Source organism: Phaethon lepturus, unplaced genomic scaffold (genome assembly GCF_000687285.1).
Source record: "Phaethon lepturus isolate BGI_N335 unplaced genomic scaffold, ASM68728v1 scaffold21143, whole genome shotgun sequence".
In the NCBI taxonomy this organism is placed as follows: domain Eukaryota; kingdom Metazoa; phylum Chordata; class Aves; order Phaethontiformes; family Phaethontidae; genus Phaethon; species Phaethon lepturus.
In genome coordinates, this window is record NW_010530213.1 from 19,244 (window position 1) to 39,444 (window position 20,201).

General features: G+C 35.5%; 1 protein-coding gene across 1 annotated transcript in view; it reads left to right on the forward strand.

Annotated features, from left to right (window-relative positions):
* The window catches only part of RANBP17 (RAN binding protein 17), a gene marked incomplete at both ends in the record, with an annotated part of 129,505 nt that overhangs the window by 18,755 nt on the left and 90,549 nt on the right, over nucleotides 1–20,201 (forward strand). The window contains 2 exons of the mRNA XM_010284211.1: nucleotides 19–124; nucleotides 1,699–1,834. Of these exons, the coding sequence (XP_010282513.1) occupies nucleotides 19–124; nucleotides 1,699–1,834 (242 nt within the window). The remainder of the gene's footprint in view (nucleotides 1–18; nucleotides 125–1,698; nucleotides 1,835–20,201) is intronic.

Here is a 20,201-nt window from a genome sequence, read left to right on the forward strand (position 1 = left end):
CTGTCTTTTTAATGTTAGGATGTCTGGCATGGCTTGTCTATTTTGTGGGTACTTTTGTGGGAGGACGATTGACATACACTAGTACTGATGAACATGATGCCATGGATGGAGAATTATCCTGTCGGTAAGTATTGCTTATTTTGAATTCTTCATTTTGCTTTTCTTTTTTTAATGATGTTTAGTATCAGCAGAGATTTTGAATTTAAATGTCTCAAATTTTATCCCGTTCTTGAATGGTGGGTGCTCAAGGAGTGTACTGACTTTCTGAGGATTGAGACCATGGCACTGGCTTTGATCTTTCCTGATTCGTCATCCTGAGCAGTGAAGGAGTCATTAACGCTGTTATTTCAAAACTGCATTTCAGAGGAAGGGAAGAGGATTAAAGGCAAATATGTCTCTTTAATATAAGCAATGATTAGATATGCCCATGTAGCTACCTGTTTTCATTTGTGTGTTATACTTGTATACAAGTGTTAATTTTATTAGTTGTGAGTTATGGCTATTATTTTCTGCACTACTTCCTTTACATTAACTATTGTGGGTGAAGAAGTGCAGAGGAACTGCTGGTCAACCATTGAAAATTTAGACTTATTTTTAGACTAGAGGCTTGTAATAAAAAAGGTGGCATTAGATCTTAAAATGTGCATGCTGAAGTCATCTTTCTGCAAGTTTTAGGACAAGGAGTGAGCCAGGGATTATTGTGAATGACGTGTTCCTTGTGGCAAACACAAAGTATGTGGCAAACACTTCCTTACTTCCTTAATTCTTGTCTTCACCCCCAAGTGTGTTAAAAAAGGCATGCATATTTGATCCTGTTATTTACATCCACTAGCTAACACATGAAAAAGGGCGTACAACTTAGAATTGGATAAAAAGCTTTACATTTTCTCCTTTGTTTCTTGACTTCCTAATCTACCCTGGCGCTCTGTGGTGTTGGCAGTCCTTCACTATGTTTTTATTAAAAGTAAGAGATTTTAATATACAGGCTTACAGATGAAGTAGCTACTGACTTCTAATCCAATGACTAGATATTTCAGAATTGGCAAAAGGTGAGAATAATTTTTTTAATTGCTAGGGAATTAGGATTTCAAGGAATAGATAGCAGAAGACCATGGGAAATTAAATAAAGGAATGTTCCTTTAAAAAGGAAAAAAGTATTGAATTTTCTTCGCTGACATAGGCTGAAATTGATTCTTTTGAAATCAGTCCTGGTAATACAGAGTTAGACACCAAGTAAGGCCTTAGGTCAGAAAATATATGTATGTTCAGATGTTTTAGGAGGGAAGCAGCGAGACAGATTGTGCATTCTATACTGCATATGTAAACTTACTTCGGAGTACAGTAGTTTCCATTTCCAGGGAACTTGAACAGCTCTTATCTTGCACTTGCAGTTTGAGACCTATGCTTCTCAAATTTGTTTCTTTCATCATGGAATTGATGCTCTAAGAAAGAAAAAAACATTTTAGAAACTCACCATGGTATAACATAAGTATCTGAGAAAATTTCAAGTGACAAATAGAAAAGCATTATGTTGATGTTTATTAATGGTCAATTAGTGTAATTAGCATCTAAACAAAACAAAATCCTAGAAGAAACGTAGGCAAACAAAATATGGCTGATGGGTTTCTAGAGAAATTAGCTGTGACAATACCATTTAATTTGAGAATTCTTCCTGAAAATTTTTTTTCTGTCATTAAGAGTTTTTCAGCTGATATCTTTGATGGATGCCCAGTTACCACAGTCTAGTAATGAAAAAGTAGAACTGGCAATTCTGTGGTTCTTGGATCAGTTCCGTAAAACATATGTGGGAGACCAACTTCAGCACACCTCAAAGGTAAATATTTGCTGTAAACCAGAGCACTTGAAATAAAAAAGCCTGTGCAAAATTGACCTGCAAATTTATCTTACACGTAAAAGCTGTTGAGCTTAGCTGGTGGCTGATTTGCTAGACAGAGAGAGAGATGGATAGATAGATAACTTGTTAATGTGTTGTTCATCTGAGCGGGCTTCCTACCATGTATGCTTTTGAGTTTTGGCATGCAAGGAGTTAATATTTTAACAGCTATGTTCGTTAAACAATTTTAGGTTACTTTGCATTTCAATTTTTTATTTCAAACATTTAGCTGGGTTCTGCTATATTGTGTTATATTTCACAGCTGGGTACACAAGATTTATTCTTTTAATAGTTCTGTTCTTTTGACAGTTACTCATTTATGTGGTTTCCACTGTATTTCTCACATTACTTGGCTTTTCTGCATTTTAAATAGGGAAGAGGGAAAAGTAAGATGCATTTTTGAAGAAGCAGCAGTTAATTCACCTTAACTGTAGGGGACAGTCATAATATAGATGTTATAAAGAGAATGTCAGTAAGATGAGATCAATTGATCTTGAGAAAGACTGAAGGAATTCTGTTGGAGCCCCAAGCAAATCTTTAGCAAGAATTGTGACAGTGACTGAGATTTGGTTTTACTTGTGTACTACTCTATCCTTGCTTTCTGGTGAACGGTCCCAATCTCAAGAATTCTTTTATCCCTTCAGGTTTGAACTGTACTTCAACTTTATTGAATGGTTCCTCACTTAATATTAAAAATAAAGTTTTACACTATCCTGAATTACTTTTTCATAAAAGCAATGTGTTCCTTCCAATTGTCAAAGTTGATTTGTTATTTTTAGATATGGTGCACTGCTCTAATGCTAAGTAACAGAAGGTACACAGTAAAAATGTACTCATGCTCCTGGTATTTTCATTAGCAAAACTGCTGATGGCAATTCAAAGGCAGTGTGGCTGTACAGTAGTTGTAATTCCTGGATTATTTTTTCTTTCTATCCAATTTTGAAGGTTTTGGTTTCACCTTATGCTCTGAGGTGTAACTGTGTGGAGAAGCCCTATCAGTGTATAGTATGCTATGCTATAACAGTATACCCAAGGTGGAAGAAACATTTGTATGTGGGTGAAGCGGCAGGCAAAAAAACTGAAGTGCGTTATTTATACTTAATCACCTGGAGCTCTGTTGTCAGTAGAAAAAAATTGTAAAACTTGAACGTTTGCCAGCTACACCAGAATTCAATACATATGCATTTAACCAGCTCAGAAATGTGCTTTGAATAACCATAAGGCTGCCTCTGCAATTGCATTGTGTGCGGAAGGTTAAATGGTTAATTATTGAGTAAAATGCTGGGTAATGTTTCTATTTGATTTATTGAAGAGCACTTTGAACAGAAAAAAAAAAACCTTTTAGTGAAAGGATGTGGGGGAAAACTGTAGGATGAATTTGAGAAAACGGTTTTCTGTTGTTTTATTTTATTCTTTTGGTTTTTCCCCCTGCCCCAGTAAGTGGACATGAATCAAACTGGTAATATATCATATTCCGTATACTGCCTTTGCTTATGACATGTGTCTTGTATGTAACCAGTCTGGGAAAGTAGAAATTTTGCAAGGCTTTCATGGTGCATAACAGTTCAAGGGGTGTTTCTAAATTCCAGCTCCAGTCTAGCAACTCCGTAGTTCATTGCAAATGCATTTTTCAAAGTGTGCTTTTTTTTTTAATGGTTTGATTACACTATCTACCAGTATAATTTAGTTTGCAGTCAAATTACACTTTCTTTTTTGTTTTGTTCTAGTAGGCCTGATACAACAACCTATCATTTGCATTGGTGGAATACCGTGGTCCATATCACATTATTTTACCAGATTTTATTACAAAAGATGTGTGTAAAGGCATCTGAGCTCCCAGTTTTTGTGTTTTTTTTAAATTTTTAATAAAAGAAAATGAGATGTTTGTGTACGTTTTACAATTATGAGAAGGGCAGAAGGCAGCACTTGTATGATTCTTCTGTTTTATCCTGCTGTAGCAGCAAGTATAGCAGCAGATGGCATTCTACCCTCACAGTTGTAAATCCTCTGGTACTGTGTCTTGCTGGCAGCTATCTACAAATATGCAATAAAAAGGCTCACACTTGGAAGCAGAGAAATCAGATATATATCAAATGACTATGTTAATACACATTTATATAAATATTCAGGATTGCTTGAATTGTTTTATTTACAGAATGGATAATTGAAATTATGCACGCTTCAGCCATGTTGAAATAATTTTGGAGAATATTTCTCTTTGATCATATGCTTGCATACAGAAAAACAGATAATTGTTAGAGAAGACTGGATAGTCTAATGAAACTGTAGAACAAGTCTATACAAATATAGAAATTTTGTTCATTAATTAACTGATATTCTTAAGTATGTGCATATAATAAAAGCAAACTCATTATAGAAAAAGAAACTTGGCTAGGTAAATTAATGCATTCTTATTCAACAGTCCACTGGGGCTTGCTGTCTAAGGAGGAATAGCAAAACCTTGTCAATCTCCTCCACGATACTGTAATATACGTTTAGTACCATCATATTTCCAGTATAGAAATAATACATCAAGATATTGTCTTTTGGATCAGATAGACCTTTGAGTGAATATATATATAATATTTCTGTTGGGTACTAGACTGGATTCTCTGGTTCTGTATAGCACTATTAGTATCTATTTGTCTATCAAAACATATTTTGTTCTAAATGCTGGTATGACTTAGCCTTCATAGAGTCATCTTTTTGTGGCATATTGCTGATTTGGATGCTGGAAGGGTAGTAGGAAATAAGTTGCCTGAAAAGCACTGCACTGTGCTTTACTGAAATTGTAGTCTCAGCTTCTGTCTGTGGTAGCTTTAGCGTTACTGTAGTGGGCCACTGTTAGTCACTACTGTAAGTAGTGTAATTCCTGATTCCTGACATCAAACACATGCTATTTATTAGAGAAAACATTGCTGTTTTGAATGAGACTTTTCCTTTGTAATATTCTTAACATATCAACAATTATACAATTATTTATTTATAATTGCAAGTGACGATAGGCCGGGAGGAAATGTGATTGCAAAGGACAGTACTTGAATTCAGAGCGATCTTCATGATCGGGAGAAATAACCTGAAAGTTTAAAAAGTTGGTGAAACACCATGCTTAGGGAGTGAAAAGTCCCACTTACAACTACCACTGGGAAATCTCTGACCAGGCGACATTATTTCAGAAAATGCTGTAGAGATGAGTGTGTTGCAAGCAGGAGTATGTGTTGGTTTTGCACACACAAAAAATACCACATCTTAGTGGATGTAGTAGTAGAAGTACTGTGTCAGGTGCTGGAATTTCTGTTCAATTCTGAATATTTGGTTCTGACTGGACTGGAGCTGGAATAATGTTTCCAATTTTGGGCACCACACTTTTGAGAAAACTGTAGACAAATGGGAGAGTTTGACAATGCGAATAAGATGCACAAGATACTGCTGTGGTGTACTTTAGCAAATAGAATATTGGGGTGGACAAAAATCAAGGATGTCAGGAGTTGTTTTAGAACAGCTAGTGATCGGATGTTTTCAGTGCCCTTCAAGGGAAAGACAGGATGTAATTAGTTTGTAGCAAGGAAGACTTAGGGAAAGCTTTTTAACTATGCCAGTAATGGAGTACTGGTGCGTACAACCCCAGACGCTATGGGGGCTTTTGATTTATGTTTAGGTATACTTAATTCTTTCTTCCATAAAGTACGGAATAAGCCAGAAGTCCTGCTGGTCTGATCTCATGCTTCCTAATAAGACTATTATAAATGGTCATGGTTGTTTGCTATGGCTTAGCTAGTGAAAAGCATACTTACAGGGGAAATGAGCCTTCCTATTTGTATTGTGTTATGTCGATGAACCACCGATAAGGAATTTTTCTGTTATTTCAGGAATTTGTTTTAGACTGGCATGTTTCAAGTAGCTCATTACAGCCATTTTAAAAGGAAAAAGAGTGTAAGTACTAAGAGTGACAGGAATTGCAGTGTCTTTGAACATGCAGAGTTGACAGACTCTTTTTCCAGCTCAAAACATGACTTTGCTCTTCATTTATCCGTGCTAAGGAAGATCTCTTCTTAGTTATCCAGCCACAGATGGGATTTGCACTGGATAGCCTGCAGTTAAGAGAGACTGTCTGGTGACATCTCTGCTAAGTTGTGTAACTTCCCATGGCAAGTGCAAAAAAAATAAGTTGGGGGTGCTAAGAATGTATTTTAGCTGCTTTTTTTTATTGTGGGTTAGAGCAGAGTTGTCACTTAATGAGCAGGTGCTTCATGAGTTACAATGTGAATTCTTACCTTGCTGTGGCAGATAGACCAAATCTTGAGGTCTGCAGCTTGTGCTTGAGTGCTGCTTGTGTTGCTGAAGAGCGTGTTTGTTAACACAGATAATACAGTTCAACAGTTTTGCACTTGGGACACTAATTTAGGCCAAACAAGGATAAAAAGGCAAGACTTGCTAGCCAGGACCTTTTCCTGCTTCCAGACACATCAGAGATTTGTCCTTGGAGGGGGAAGAAAACACAACAGGAGGAGTTTGTAGCCATCCCTAAAGGGGTTTGAGCTGCATCTATTCCAAACTCCCCCCTGGGGATAGGCCACAGCAGCAGTTGATGGCATTGGGTGGGCATATTTGGCTCTCTGGCCCTCTCTGATTGGTACTGAGAGATTGCCAAGAGTAAATCAAACTGTAACTTGTTGGATAAATTTTACTGTTTAATATATCATAGGAAATTCAACCTAGTTAAGCTAATTACTAAAATTTCTTACGTTAACTTAGAATTGTATCTTTAACTTGAAACAAGTTTCACACTAAGGCATCTTCACAATTTGGAGTCCTGACACTTTCAGCTGTGTTCAGTTCAGTTTTTCATATCTGCACAGTTTATAATGATGTTATAAAAAACATGGCATTAGATGAAGACTTTTCTCTTGAGGTACCATTAAGAGTTATTCTAATAGTGTGCTCTTGAAAAATGTATGCATACAGTGGTAAGGTTCTTTTTATTGTTAGTTCCTTTGCATCTTCAGTTTTTGGGGGAAAGGTTTTAGTTGTCAAATACTTCTGTTTTCAATCACAGAATATCTAGTGGACAATTATGGTGGCTTTATATGTGAGGAAGAACGTATGCGAAAGGTACTAATGTAATTAAGAAGTGTTAAGTAAGGTTTAGAATTAGGGTATAGAACTGTCTGTCATGTCATTTATTTACACTCCGGGTTTTTTATGGCATTCTAACTGAGATTAAGGATTTTATCTTAATTTTGCACTTGTCATGTTTACTTTCTACAGCATGTGGCGCTATTTAACTAGAGTTATCCCTTGCCATTCCTGCAACATAGAGGTCAAAACTGGAACCTATTCACATGTTAGGTAAGGGTAGTGTGGTGAAAACCACATTAGTAATAGCAAGTGTTTGAGACTGAGCTATGCTTTTCAGCAGAGCCTGATTACAGGTTATTTCTGGAGTTGTGTTTTCAGCTTCTATAAGCAGAGTGATTTTGAAGAAATCCCACCCATAATTTTAAGCAGAATAGTTATGGGTTTCAAGGTTGGTGTTTAGTTTGTATGTTAAATAGAATTTATTGGGTAAAATGCAATTAGATAAACTCTTTTGCTCCACGGTAAAGCAATTAATGGTTCCCAGTTCAGCTCTTTCTAATCAAGTAGTAGCCCTGATAGTAGAGAAGTAGAATAGTAGAGAAGTCTGGAGGTGATTTTATCCTGTACCAGGTGTCTCTAGTGTGAGGGAATCCTCCAGAAGTGAAGATCCCTGGCAATAGGGTGTTCCAGCAAGCCATGCTTTAATTTTGCCCCAACCTTAAGTAAAAGTGATGGGAACCCAAGGTAAAAAACTAGGAGTTAGAATTCAGACTCTTCTGTTTCTGGGAAACAGCCACATGTCCAAATGAAGAGATACAATGGTCACCTTCGTTAGGTGCATCAGCTCAGTAATCTGGGGAATGCTGTCTGTTTTTCAGTCTAGGATAGGTGAGAGTGAAGAAGGACGTAGGAGTATGGATTAATCTTTCATAAAGAGCCTTTACAATTACAGGTTGAAGCATGATGATGAAGTGGGCTGGGGGGATGCAAATGGGTTTTCTTACCGTGTCCTGCACATACTTTATTTGCTTATGTGATCCATATGAAGAAGTTACTGTATTAGCATTTAGGATTGCATCTGTATGTGTTTTTAAAGCTTTTAAATTACAGGCTCAACATATGAGGTAGATCTGCATCATGATAAAAAAATGGAGGGTTTAGAATTTCGACTACAGTGTGTTTAGATGGGATGAAAAAAATGTAATTTCCTTGCTATATGTTTTTTACAGTAGCTGAAAGCAAAAAATGCATGTAACCAGGTATCACCTAGCCACTGAACACAGACTTGTCTTCTAAAAGTGTATTTTTCAGCTCTCTGCACACCAGGTGAAGAACCCATATTCGGGACAACACTGTTGACTTATGTTATTTTGATATTTCTTCAGTAAATGCATATTTCTTTAATTACATTGCCTGCAGACACAGAAGCGTGACCTAGGGAAAAAAAACAACAAACAAAACAAAAAAACCCAACCAATACATAGTTGTGCAGAATGTGACTGCTTTTCACCCTGCCCAATATAGGACCCAGAGATCTGCAGCAGTCCCGCTGACTTTAGTGGGGACCTTTGCAAGTAAAGGTGTTGATCTGTGTGCATCTCGTAAAAGATTCTGGGCCCTACCGTCTTCATGATTAATGATATCTTAACACTTATGAGTGATTATTCTTTTCTGAGCTGTAAAATATATATACTGTTTTATTTCATTACAGTGAGGTGAAGATCACAACACTGACAGGTGCTGGAAATTAGCAGGCAGTTTTGAAATTGTTCTGTGCACTAGAAATTAGATCTCATTTTAATTCAGCTTTTCTAAACTAGTAAATGAGGTTAATGCCATACATATTCAGCTGATATGGATGAAAAAATTGATATAAAGTAGATCAACATAGCTACAGGGCTACTTTAATTTATAGGTAAAGAGGCAGTGATAAATGAAAGTAATGTAGTAGTGGTCACTAAACTCCTCAGCCATCAGGGATTCAATAGCGTTAGCTGCTCATTAAAGGCATTGTTCGGGTACATCAAATAGAAATTTGAAAAGAAATAGCCAACTAACCCTTAATTATCAAAACATAGAAAATACTAATTATGCTTTAATTAGCTTTTCTTTTAATGTACTGAAATTGTTACTTTTTGTGTAGCACAAATGGATAGTTATATCAACAATAAATAGGTTGTTTTAATAACTTTCTTTTACCTCTGGGAAAACCACACTCCAATTTTTAATATGCAATAATGCTTCTCTCTAGCCTGTAGGAGATGAAAATTATTAAGTAGCTTTATTTTTTGAAGATTTTACAGCAGCTTTGGGAAGAATTATTTCACCATGCATCAATTATTTTTAATTGAACTGAATATTTTTCAGATTGCATGAAATGCCTCTCATTTAAGTTTAACATTTAGAGTTTGTTAAGGAAGCATCATAGTGAGAATTGGGTACAACTTATTTATATGGCATATTCTAGGCAGAATAAAGAACAGTTGTTTCAAAAGAAAAATATTGTCACTGGTATTTTTCACTTCACTGGGCCAAATCTTATTTTTACTGTTTCATAGCTACCACAATGTTCTCATCCAATCTCCTTGTAGTTCACATAGGAAAAGAAAGTAGGGATTGACTTCAGTGGGGCTTGGATCCATCTGGTACTGATGAAAAACTTCAACAGCTGTTGCAAAATTCTTCTTCTTTTGAGGCAGTGTGTATTCTTCCCTCTGGTTATAAGTGCAGAAGAGGAATGTCACAGAACTGGGTTTGTTTTATCAAACACAATTTGTTTTTTCCAGATAAATGATGGTATAGTGCTGGTCATAAAAGCCTCCAAATTCATGTAACAGCCTATGCTGAATTAAACAGAATATAATTGCTAGTACAGAAATCCAAAATAAGTAGATATTATTGTGATGGGTGATCAAAGTATTGCGGGATTTTTCCAAATCTGTAGAATTGATACAATCATCCCAAGAAATCTTAATAACAACTTTTTCTTCTAAACATTTTTAGCTTTAAAGTAGAGCAAATAAGATATTAAGCTTACCTACAGAACTTAAGAGGTTACAAGCTACCAACTTAAATTTCAAAGAGATTTCAAGCATTTTAGATACACTTACCATTCAGTATGGTCAAAATACTGGGAAAATGGGACTGAAATCGATAAATACAGTTGTATTATTTAACAAGTAATTTCCTGGTGATTTTAGTCATACTTTAAAGAAGAATCTTTTTTTCAAAGCTTTAAAGAGCAAAAATGAGATGAGAACATGTAATGCTTCTTAAACTAAATATCTGTCTTCCAGCATGGAGGCAACCACAAAACTAGTCAAATCTGTAGCTCAGACTTTGGGAAAAGTGTAGGAATTTTTTGTGGGTATGGATTTGCTAGTTTGGCTTGGAGCAGCTCAGTGTTCAGAATTCATCAGGGTTTTGGACAAAAGAATTGGCAATGGCTTTGTTTTTGATAATAGTCCTTGCTTGTATGTGAATTACTTTAGTTCTCTTTGAGGCTCTGAATTCTTGACTGACTTAGCAATTTCTAGCAAGTTTAGGAGCTAAAGAAAATTTAGTCGAGTAAATGTTACTCAGGCAGATCTCCTTTCATGTTTTCTATCATAGTTCCTATCCTGCCATGAGAAGAAAGAATTTTAAGCAAATCTTCCTGGACTAATATTTGAACTGATTTAATTGCCTAAAGATTGGACAAGCTAAGTGAATTGTGCGATTGCTTATAAAAGTGTATAGTTATTTTGAATTTGTGATTGTGGCTTGCACTGACACCCATCTTGCTTCATGTGAAAAGTAATTGGATTTCCTTTGATGAAATCTTAATACTTCAAAGGATTATTTAAGTATTTAGTGTGGAATTTTTTTGCCTTTGTGTTTTTAAATTAAAATACCAACAAGCCAAAAACAAGTGCACTTGAACCTGTGACATTTTAATTCATGGGACTAGACAGCAATTCTTACTTAGAATGCCTCGGCAAACTTTCAATCCCAATACACAGTGCCTATTCTTTAACTACTTTTAGACATTTCTTTAGTAAATTTCTCCATTACTTGGAAATTCCGTACAGCAAAGAACCTATCAGGACATAAACACAAACACTAAGAACTTTGCAGAGTCATAAATGTTGGTTTCCTCATCAGGTTGAGTTATAAAGTATTCTTCATTTTACATATCCTCAGGTCTGTAATTTTCTACTTGGTTGTTTTATGCAGGAATCAATATGTTTTTCTTCTTGGACTATACAGCACTTTCTCTTCTGTGTTTGCTTGGGGAATTTTTGTTTTGCTTTTTCTTTTCCCAAATTCTACGTTATATACTCCTAGTCTTCCTCCTTTTCTTGCAATGCTGTTTAGAATCTTTAAATCCTTAAAATATTCTCTTTTTTTTTTAAGTGCAGTTTATTTGCTGTTCCATTAACTACACCTTTATCTTACTAACATCTTTCTTTCAGCTCATTCCTCATGTCAACTAAAACGTGCACGAATCTTTATATAGATATTATTTAATCACATGTTTGCAATTAAAGCACTGGTTTAAGTAAAGTACTATGCTATTTTATTAGAATTTTATAACACAAATCAGGCAGTCTTAAAAATAAATAATTAGTATAGTTCAGTTCTGCGCTTGGCTGTAACTGAGCTTTATTTTGTAGCTGCTAATAAAGGCACATTATCATGTTCAGGCGTTGCAATTATCATTGAAATGTGTATGTCCATTAACTGCAACATTAGGCTGAGGATATAATTACTGTCTAGAGCCAATATCTTTGTGAAGTTACGTCTATGATGCTATTAAGCTATAAGCAATATTTGTAAACTAATATTTAAGTGTTTCAGAATTGATACCATCACTTGCGGACTTGAAAACTAATCCTACTTCCACTCCAAATTATTGACTTCTTAAGTGTTTGGCAAATATATTATTGGGTTATTTGGATCTGAGTATAATTTGTGATTTGACAGAGACTACTGTTTTTCTAATAGCAAGTGCCCAGAACAAATTGCACTGGTGGCCAAAGCAGAGAGAGGTTGTGGTGACAGCAAAATGCTGATAAACAGTGGTACAGTATGTCCCAAAATGCTGCAAACATGATTAATTTTTTTGTAGTAGAGTTACATTTCAGACAATTTAGTATAGCAATTTAATTATGAAAAAAAAACCTACTGCATGCTAAGAAGAGAATAAGGGAAAGACTTTCCTAATAATGTTACAAGTATGTTTTAAAGAGGAATGAGATGTATTTCTTGTGTTCAAGAAACGTGTGGATGTGGCGCTTCAGGACATGGTTTAGGGGACATGGTGGCGCTGGATTAATGGTTGGACTTGATGATCTTGAAGGTCCTTTCCAACCTAGTGATTCTGTGATTCTGTGATTCTGAGATTGAGTCTGTTCATTGATTTGCTTTCTGAAAATTTCTTCTATTTATGCTGGCAGAAGAACCTGAAATCTCCTGTGAAGTTAGGTGGATAGTTCATTTGCAAAACTAGGCTAAGTCACCTGTAAGTAATTCCACTAATGTGGGGATGTTTGTATCTATACTGAAATGCCCTTTTTTCCACATTTTGTTTTATATGCAAATTAGTCATGGTAGTGGTTGACTTTTAAGTATTTGCATCGGTTAATTTTCTGTTCTATTTACTTGATATGTGAGTGGTAGCCAATAGTTTTAATTTGCTTACGTGTCTCAGAAATTGAGATTTAGAGAATGCTGATGGGGCAGCATACATGTTAAACAAAATCAATCTTACAGCGTTTTTCATCTTATTTTGAATGCAAGTGTATTTAAAATTTTTCTAGGAACTATTACATTGCTTAGTGATTCTTATCTGATATAGCCTCATATAATTCCTTTTTCTATTTTACAAAAGTAGTTTCAAATATTGCTTTCGTGTACATCTACTTTTTGACTTGCTTTGCTTTGCCTTTGGCTAGACTCAGTTGTAATGACACTACTTATGTTTTCTGTCCATGTCACTAAATACTGATTTGTATTTATTATATTGTTTGTGTTTATTATATTGATTATGCTCTTTGTTTAATAATTCAGTTATAATTTCACCTCAAGCAGATTCTTTGAGTAACTTCTAACTGCTGGACCTTTCCACTTGTCCTATAGATCCCATACTAACTTAGCAAGAAGGAATAAACAGCAGACAGGGCATCTTGGGTGGAGGGGGGAAACAGGCTATCTTGTGACTTACTCATGTAATATATTGGTTTTGTTGCTGTATGTTGGCCTCATATCTTCATTATTTAAGTAGCTTAATGAATTAATTTTCCAGACCTTGCAGTAAGTAAATTAACCATTAGAGTTCAAAGCAGAGTGAATAATTCTTTAATATTAGACTACGGCAATTTTTATGACTCCAGTTAAACTTAATTATGAAATTGCTTATTGCATATTTGTGTAATTCAGAAAGGAAAAATACGCAAAGCAACACATAAGTACATCTGTCAAAAAAGAACAAAACAGTAAAATCCTAGATTAGATTACTCTTGTTGATACTGGCTGAATTTATACATAGTTCAGTTTAGGTGCTGTGTTCGTAGTCTGCACTGGTCAGCAATGCTAAAAGGTTTTTTGTTTGATATTTTAGCTGATCAGCTGTTTAGCATCTCCTTCAGAATTACTTAGGAACTTAATTTAGTTACCAGTGACTAGTATATTACTAAAACAGTCCTCTAGATGATCCTCTAGATTTTCCTTTAGAATAGTGCTGTCATTTTAGATTTCTATGGGGAATACATATTTGTATAGCAGTGTTCCTAAGTAATTGTTCTAGAGCACTAGTTTAAGTTAATTTTAAATACACCCCCCAAGAAAATATTTGACACAAGTAATAATCTTTTCATTTTCTATTCTTACACATGGAACAAACCTGATAACTGAGTAAATAAAATACAAAATTCCACTCTTTGTGACCTCAAGGTCAGTTGTTTTTGACCTTACAAAAAGGTGCATTTTCTGCATCTGTGGTTCTGTTAACCGGTGTTGATCGCTGCGTGTGAAGTCTCAGTCTCTTGGAGTATTTTCTGCTTATTTTGTTACAGGCATAAGTTCTGGTATAATCCCGAATTGCACAGAACATTCTGTTTCTCCTTTTACCTTTTCCTCTCATATCACTACTACTTTTTTTTTTAATTAAACAGGATTGAATAGTTTGCATTCCTATTATGATGGTTTATTAATTTTTTTTTCAGGCTTTTTAGACTTATTTATAAGTATTTGTATTAAATTATCAGTGTTGACCTGATCCTTTAAAAATGAAGACGAGCATTTGTGGAGAAGCATGTATAGAAAACTTTGTCTCTTTTCATCAAGCTGTTGCCACCTAACCATCCAGTCTAACCAGCAATACATCACTTCCACTCTAGAAGAGATAAAGTCAATGGAGATGAATTGCTAAGGACTATTTCCTGCAGAGCACCAGCAGTCATATGCAGGACATAGTATAAGAAACCTTTTGGGGTTTGAGATATAAATGAGGCTCCAGCTACTTCCTCTATTTTGCATTTCCTCTGATCTGGAAACTTTCCAGGTTGATGAAGTCATCAGATTTCTGAATCAAGTTGTTTTTTATTTGGACTGCCCTTGGCTTCACACACCTTATGTAAATGGCCTGGTATGCTGTTTGAGATTAGCGTAGTAAAGAAAACATCCACATCGTTGTAAAACACTTCATCATGAATTAAGTGAAAAGTTTCCTCTGAGGCAGATGATATGTCATACCTATGTCCTTCCTTTTGCAGCTGTATGGAAATACCTTTACCAAGAAAGGTATGCCCAGAAATCTCTGTAGAAACTGCATTTTGCTCTGTCAAGGAAAGGGTTTCCAGCATGCACTCCTGTTCCTATTTGTGCATCAATTCATGGCTCATCCAAACGTTTTGGTAATGCCTACACTCTCTTTTTCCAGTGCTTTCAGTAAATTACAGGTAGACTCTAGTGAATTAAGATGTTCCAGGCAAAATTGGATTTAGTGAAAATTGTTTGCAACCATACAAAGAAGAGTTGAATCATGAGGTATTTCTTGGTGTCTCTACTGTTGATGTTAGGGGTTTTAGCTTGCTTCTGCCATATTCCATTAATGTAAATATGGACAGTTCAATTTTTTTCTTTACCATTTATTATCTACCTACCTTGTGTATGCAGTTACTAACATCAAATAAATCAAACTTCAGACATGATGAGGCTCAGAATTTACATCTATGTTTCCAAATGCTTTCAGCAGCACCGCTTCCCAATGACTAGCAGGTCAGTCATGGCCTTTCAGTCTTGAGGACTTACTGCATGAGACTCACAGTCATCAGCTCTGATATGGATATTTGTTAGACCTTTAATGTTACTCAGTGCAGTCTGTCAGCATTTTAAAGTTTCAGAATATCGAAAATATTTTTGTAGTGGCCTCCATAACTACAATAGACAGTTTTATGCTTCAAATTGATTAAAGAGATCTAAGGACACTGAAGAAACAATAGTTGTTAATTCCTAATAGGGATAGGAGATGATAAATAAACTTGTTTTATAGTTGGTGATCAGATGATCAGTAATTCTGTGCAGGGGAATTTCACTTTCTCAGTTGAGATTTAAAGGTTTATGCTATAATTGGAGAATCTCCGTGACAGAAAGGTTTACCTTAATTTTAATGTTTTTTGCCTACTGCGTTTAGTCCCTCTTTTGATTACATGATGGACACATGAAATCCCTAAAACATACTTTTCTGAGAGAACAGACTTCTTGGGCTACGAACACATGAAACCACCAGTTGAAAATGTCTATCCAAATATCGGTTAAGGGCAGGTTCCTTCAATACACTAGTGGGATCTTATATTTAAATCAGTTGCTTTGGTGAGTTTCTTCTAGGTTACTATTTTAAGCTTTACTTTTTTTATAATAAGCCCAGGGAGTTCAGAAACTGAACTTCTTCTGTTCCTGTCATTAAAAGTAATCAATGAAATGATGAGTAAAAGAAAAGCAGAGATAGCTGTGGAGAAATTGTGACCAACTTTTATGGACATCGGAATTTTAATTAGGTATTGTAAGCCTATTTTTCTCATCCTTTTTAGAGTTGTTCTTGCTTCAGTGCTCATTGGAAACATTAACTGAGATTCAACAGCAGAATCATTCACCAAAAAAGCAGAATAGGGGTCGTGGGTTTTTTTTTTCCGTAGCCTTAACTGTCATAACAGTGGGGGTGAAAGGAAGATGTTGAATCATTCAGATTTTTTTCTTTGTGATGAGTTGATTTTGAGTGTAGAAAATGTGTGGAGTGGTTATTCATTAGAACAGAACTATTTCTTTTTCATAAGGTACTTAAGTAAAGTACTTAAGTCAGCAAATACATTTTCTTACAAATAGGTAGGAAGAACTCTAGCAATTCTGAGAAATTTGGTCAACTTTCTGTGAGTTACTATCTAAGGCCTTATTTTCTACTCAACCTAGTGAGTTCAGAAACTAAGGCAGCCAGTATTATCTGAAGTTTCTGTCTTAGGGCTCTTGGTATGAAAGTTTGAAAGAGATACTGTATATCCTTGAAAATGTGGAGCAAAAATTAAAGACAAAAGTTTACCTAACTTACAGACTGAGGGACCAAGACTTGGTATGAGATATTTTTTTTTTTTTTATCCCAGAAGCATTCTGGAACTATTCAGAAATGGGTTGGTAAAGGTGGGCAGGTTGACTGGGTGATGAAATCTGATCTTTTTTTTTTTCCCCTTTCCACTAAATATCTGTATTGTTTGCACAACAGAATATTGGATTCTGTAACTTTGACTAATGAGACTCTTTTGAAGGTGTTCATAGCATGCTATGAGATCAATTATTTCAACTGAGATCAGGATTGAAAGTGGTACATCTACTTTTTCTGGTTGTACCGACCATGATCTTGGCTATACAGGGCACTGGATAATTTTCCAAGTAGTATTTATGATAATCTGTAACTTTTTGCAGAAAGTGAGTTCACTGGTAAGTCTCCCTGAGCTAGAGATTCCAGCACCCGTAGTAGCTGTGGCGCACATACATCAGTTGGTTTCTCATACATTGTTGCCCATGTTCAGCTACACATCGAAATGAGGCTCTTCAAAGATTTCTTGAGAGTCATTCCACATCTACTGTTCTTCTGCATGAGGATAAGATTTACTGCTTCCTATTGCTTTTATGAAAATCCCATCTTTTATTACAGAGGCATAAGTCCCAGATGCTGGTTTTCTAATGGTCTAATACAGACCTGAGGAGCTCATATGTATCTGTCCCATCATTTTAGACTTCCACATCTTCGTGGAAGTTGGTGTAAAAAAATTTCAAACTAATTATATGTTTAAACAAACACACACATCCTGTGAATTATAAAAGAATACTGGTTTCATAAGCATTTATCTAAAGTAGCCATATGCCAACTCACCGAAGTCAGTTAGTTGCTCCTAGGTCAAGGAAGGGATTTTAGAATTTTTACTAGACAACAGCCGCCGAGGAAATAATTCACTAGCAATTGTGTTTCCTTCTACCTGTCTATCTCATAGATACAGGTATCTCTTACCTTTCTGTGCAGATGCCTATATTAGTATGTATGTAGCTTTTTGATTCAGAGAGAGATTTATTAACTTATCATCTTGCAAAAATTGTGTAAATTATGATAATTGAAAATTCAAATGCAGTGAAACGAGAATGGCCAGTTGCTTCTGTGGCTTGCCTCCTCATACTAATAATTTAATTCTTCTCATGCTAGTCAGGAATTTCTGAACATGGTAAAGTCGCTTGCTCTGTATCAGTCACTGTTGACATTCATTGATAGGTGATAAATGCTACTTATTTCCTCAACAGTTGCTTGCTGAAAGTATGGATATAGTCTTCATCATACGAGGGAATTGTTCTAACTGCAACTGAGTTTAGTTTACACAGCCCTTCTGTAAAAGTGATTTCTGAGTGTCATGGTACTATGGCTGGATTTGGTATAGTACCAGGACTGCTTTGTAAAGCTGCCAGTACCCGTTGCAGCTAAGGAGAAAAAGTGTTCTCCTAAACAACTGGGATTTAAATGAAGTTCATCTTTTGCAAATTAAATATCTAGAACCAGAGAGGCAATTTATGATCCCTAGTTATTAGTATTTGTGGTAATCCATTGAAAAGTAGAGAGTTTTAACTGTACATGTTGTGCAATCCACCATTTTCTTTACAAATTAATAAATAGCATCTACTGGGAAGGATACAGTATGTCTAGCAACTAGAAAGTCAGCAGAGGGAGCACAAGGTAACAAACAGAATTGCATTCAGTGTGCTGGGCCGGTGGTCGTAATGGTTCTGGTGAACAAGCAGTGAATAATCAGATATTTGTTTGTTTTGTATTCTGTAAAGATTTAATCACAGTAACACTTTCATACTACCAGCTCAAATACACTTAGATGGTAAATTATATCATGTTACTTCTCAAGGCATATAGAGCCATCAAGTAGAACTGAGCTATGATATGTAGGGGTGTTTCTATTGCAAACCTTGGATTACTTTTGGCAGTTCTAGCTTGCCTTTTGCTTTCTTCCTTTGCCGGTAAGGAAGCACCTTGTGCAGATACACCCCTTCTGGTCATCTGCAGAGGGCCAGGGGGAGGGAAGCAGGTGGGTGGAGGCTGCTTGCTCTTCTGTTTCTTCACCTACAGGTTGGTGGCATTAAGCTTCCTACTTGCTTTGACACTGCTTTGGCCCAAAACAAGTGAGAGAATACTTTTGAGAAAACGTTTCATTTTTAAGCATGCTTAACCTTAATAGTTATGACAAGTTTTTAAAAATCTGTGCATTTGAAACAGCATTAATAATTCATGCATGTTTCATTAGAAAAAGAACAAACTGTCTGTAGGGTCATTAAATTCTTACTTGGCTAAGATCATCAAAGTTTAGATGACCTAAAATGGTATATTGTTGGGGTCGTAATATGCCGCTTGGAAAAAAAAAAACAAAAAACAAACAACCCTGTGATTTAGTTTTGATTCTGACAATACTCAAAAGGATTTGTTATGTCTTACAGACCTTTCTGCAAACTACTAATGGGATGAACACAATATATCACTTTTATAATAGCGAGCTATTAAAGGCAAACATAAAGCAGTCTGAAGCCCATAAGTGCTGCCAACAGCTCCTGCTTTAATGAATTCCCTTTTAGATGTCCATTAAATGCTCATGGCAAATGTACTCATAATGGAAATGGCAAATCTAAATGGGTAGATATGAATAATCCATGGAGTTTAAATTCTGTTTATGATCATCTTCACATTTAGTTTTCAAGACAACGCAGTTTAGTTTTCATTACAGTTTGGAATAAAGAGGACAGGGAGTAATTGATTGCTTCAAGCAGATTAAAATCAATGGGTTGCTTTTCAAAGAACCCGTTCAATGCAGTAATTTCAACTTTAAACATTGATTTAGGAAACTCAACACAAAATGTTTTGTGCCGTGTGAACTTTTATGTGGAAAGACTAATATTAATTTTATTTCTATATATCTGTATATAGAAATATATAGAGGTTGTTATCAGTATGTGCATGAGTAAATTGTGATCTATATTAAGTCATTTTGATATTATTGCACTCATATAATGAATCAATGAGATTCCCGTCATCATTGTGATACTGTTTGTAACCCATTAGCACACAGAAATTACAGCCCATCATACATCATTACTGTGATTGAGGCTTTATTACCATATTCTCAAATTGCTTGCTTGCTATAAAACTAAATAGACACCAGACAACTATAGGTAGACGATAGACTGTGCATTATTGTACTGGAATAATGAAGGATTATTGTAGCATAATGGGGCACAACTTATGAGGAAAATAAACTTGGCAGCAAAGGAGAACTTGAGTGTTTTTAATGTTTGTTGTTACTGCTTTAAAGGTCAAATATATTTGTTATGATCAAGTTACTGTTTCCTTATTTCGTGATTCATACCCTTTTCATATTTCAAATAGACCTCCTTTTATTTTTAAGTATTTAAAGCCTGGGAACTGCACTGCAGCATTCAACTGCAGAGACATATTGACAGCTTTTGAAGTACTGGCATGGTTGTGGAGGTGGTGGGGTAGGCGACAGGGCATCGGTAGGCAATGCACACGTGTGTTGTGCTAAAAAGAAACGGAGAAGAAAAACTGTATCAACAGATATGAGCTGTTAAGCAGTGATTAAGTTCACCAAACAGACAGATGCAAAGTATACGATAGGAATTTTAGGAGCTGTAG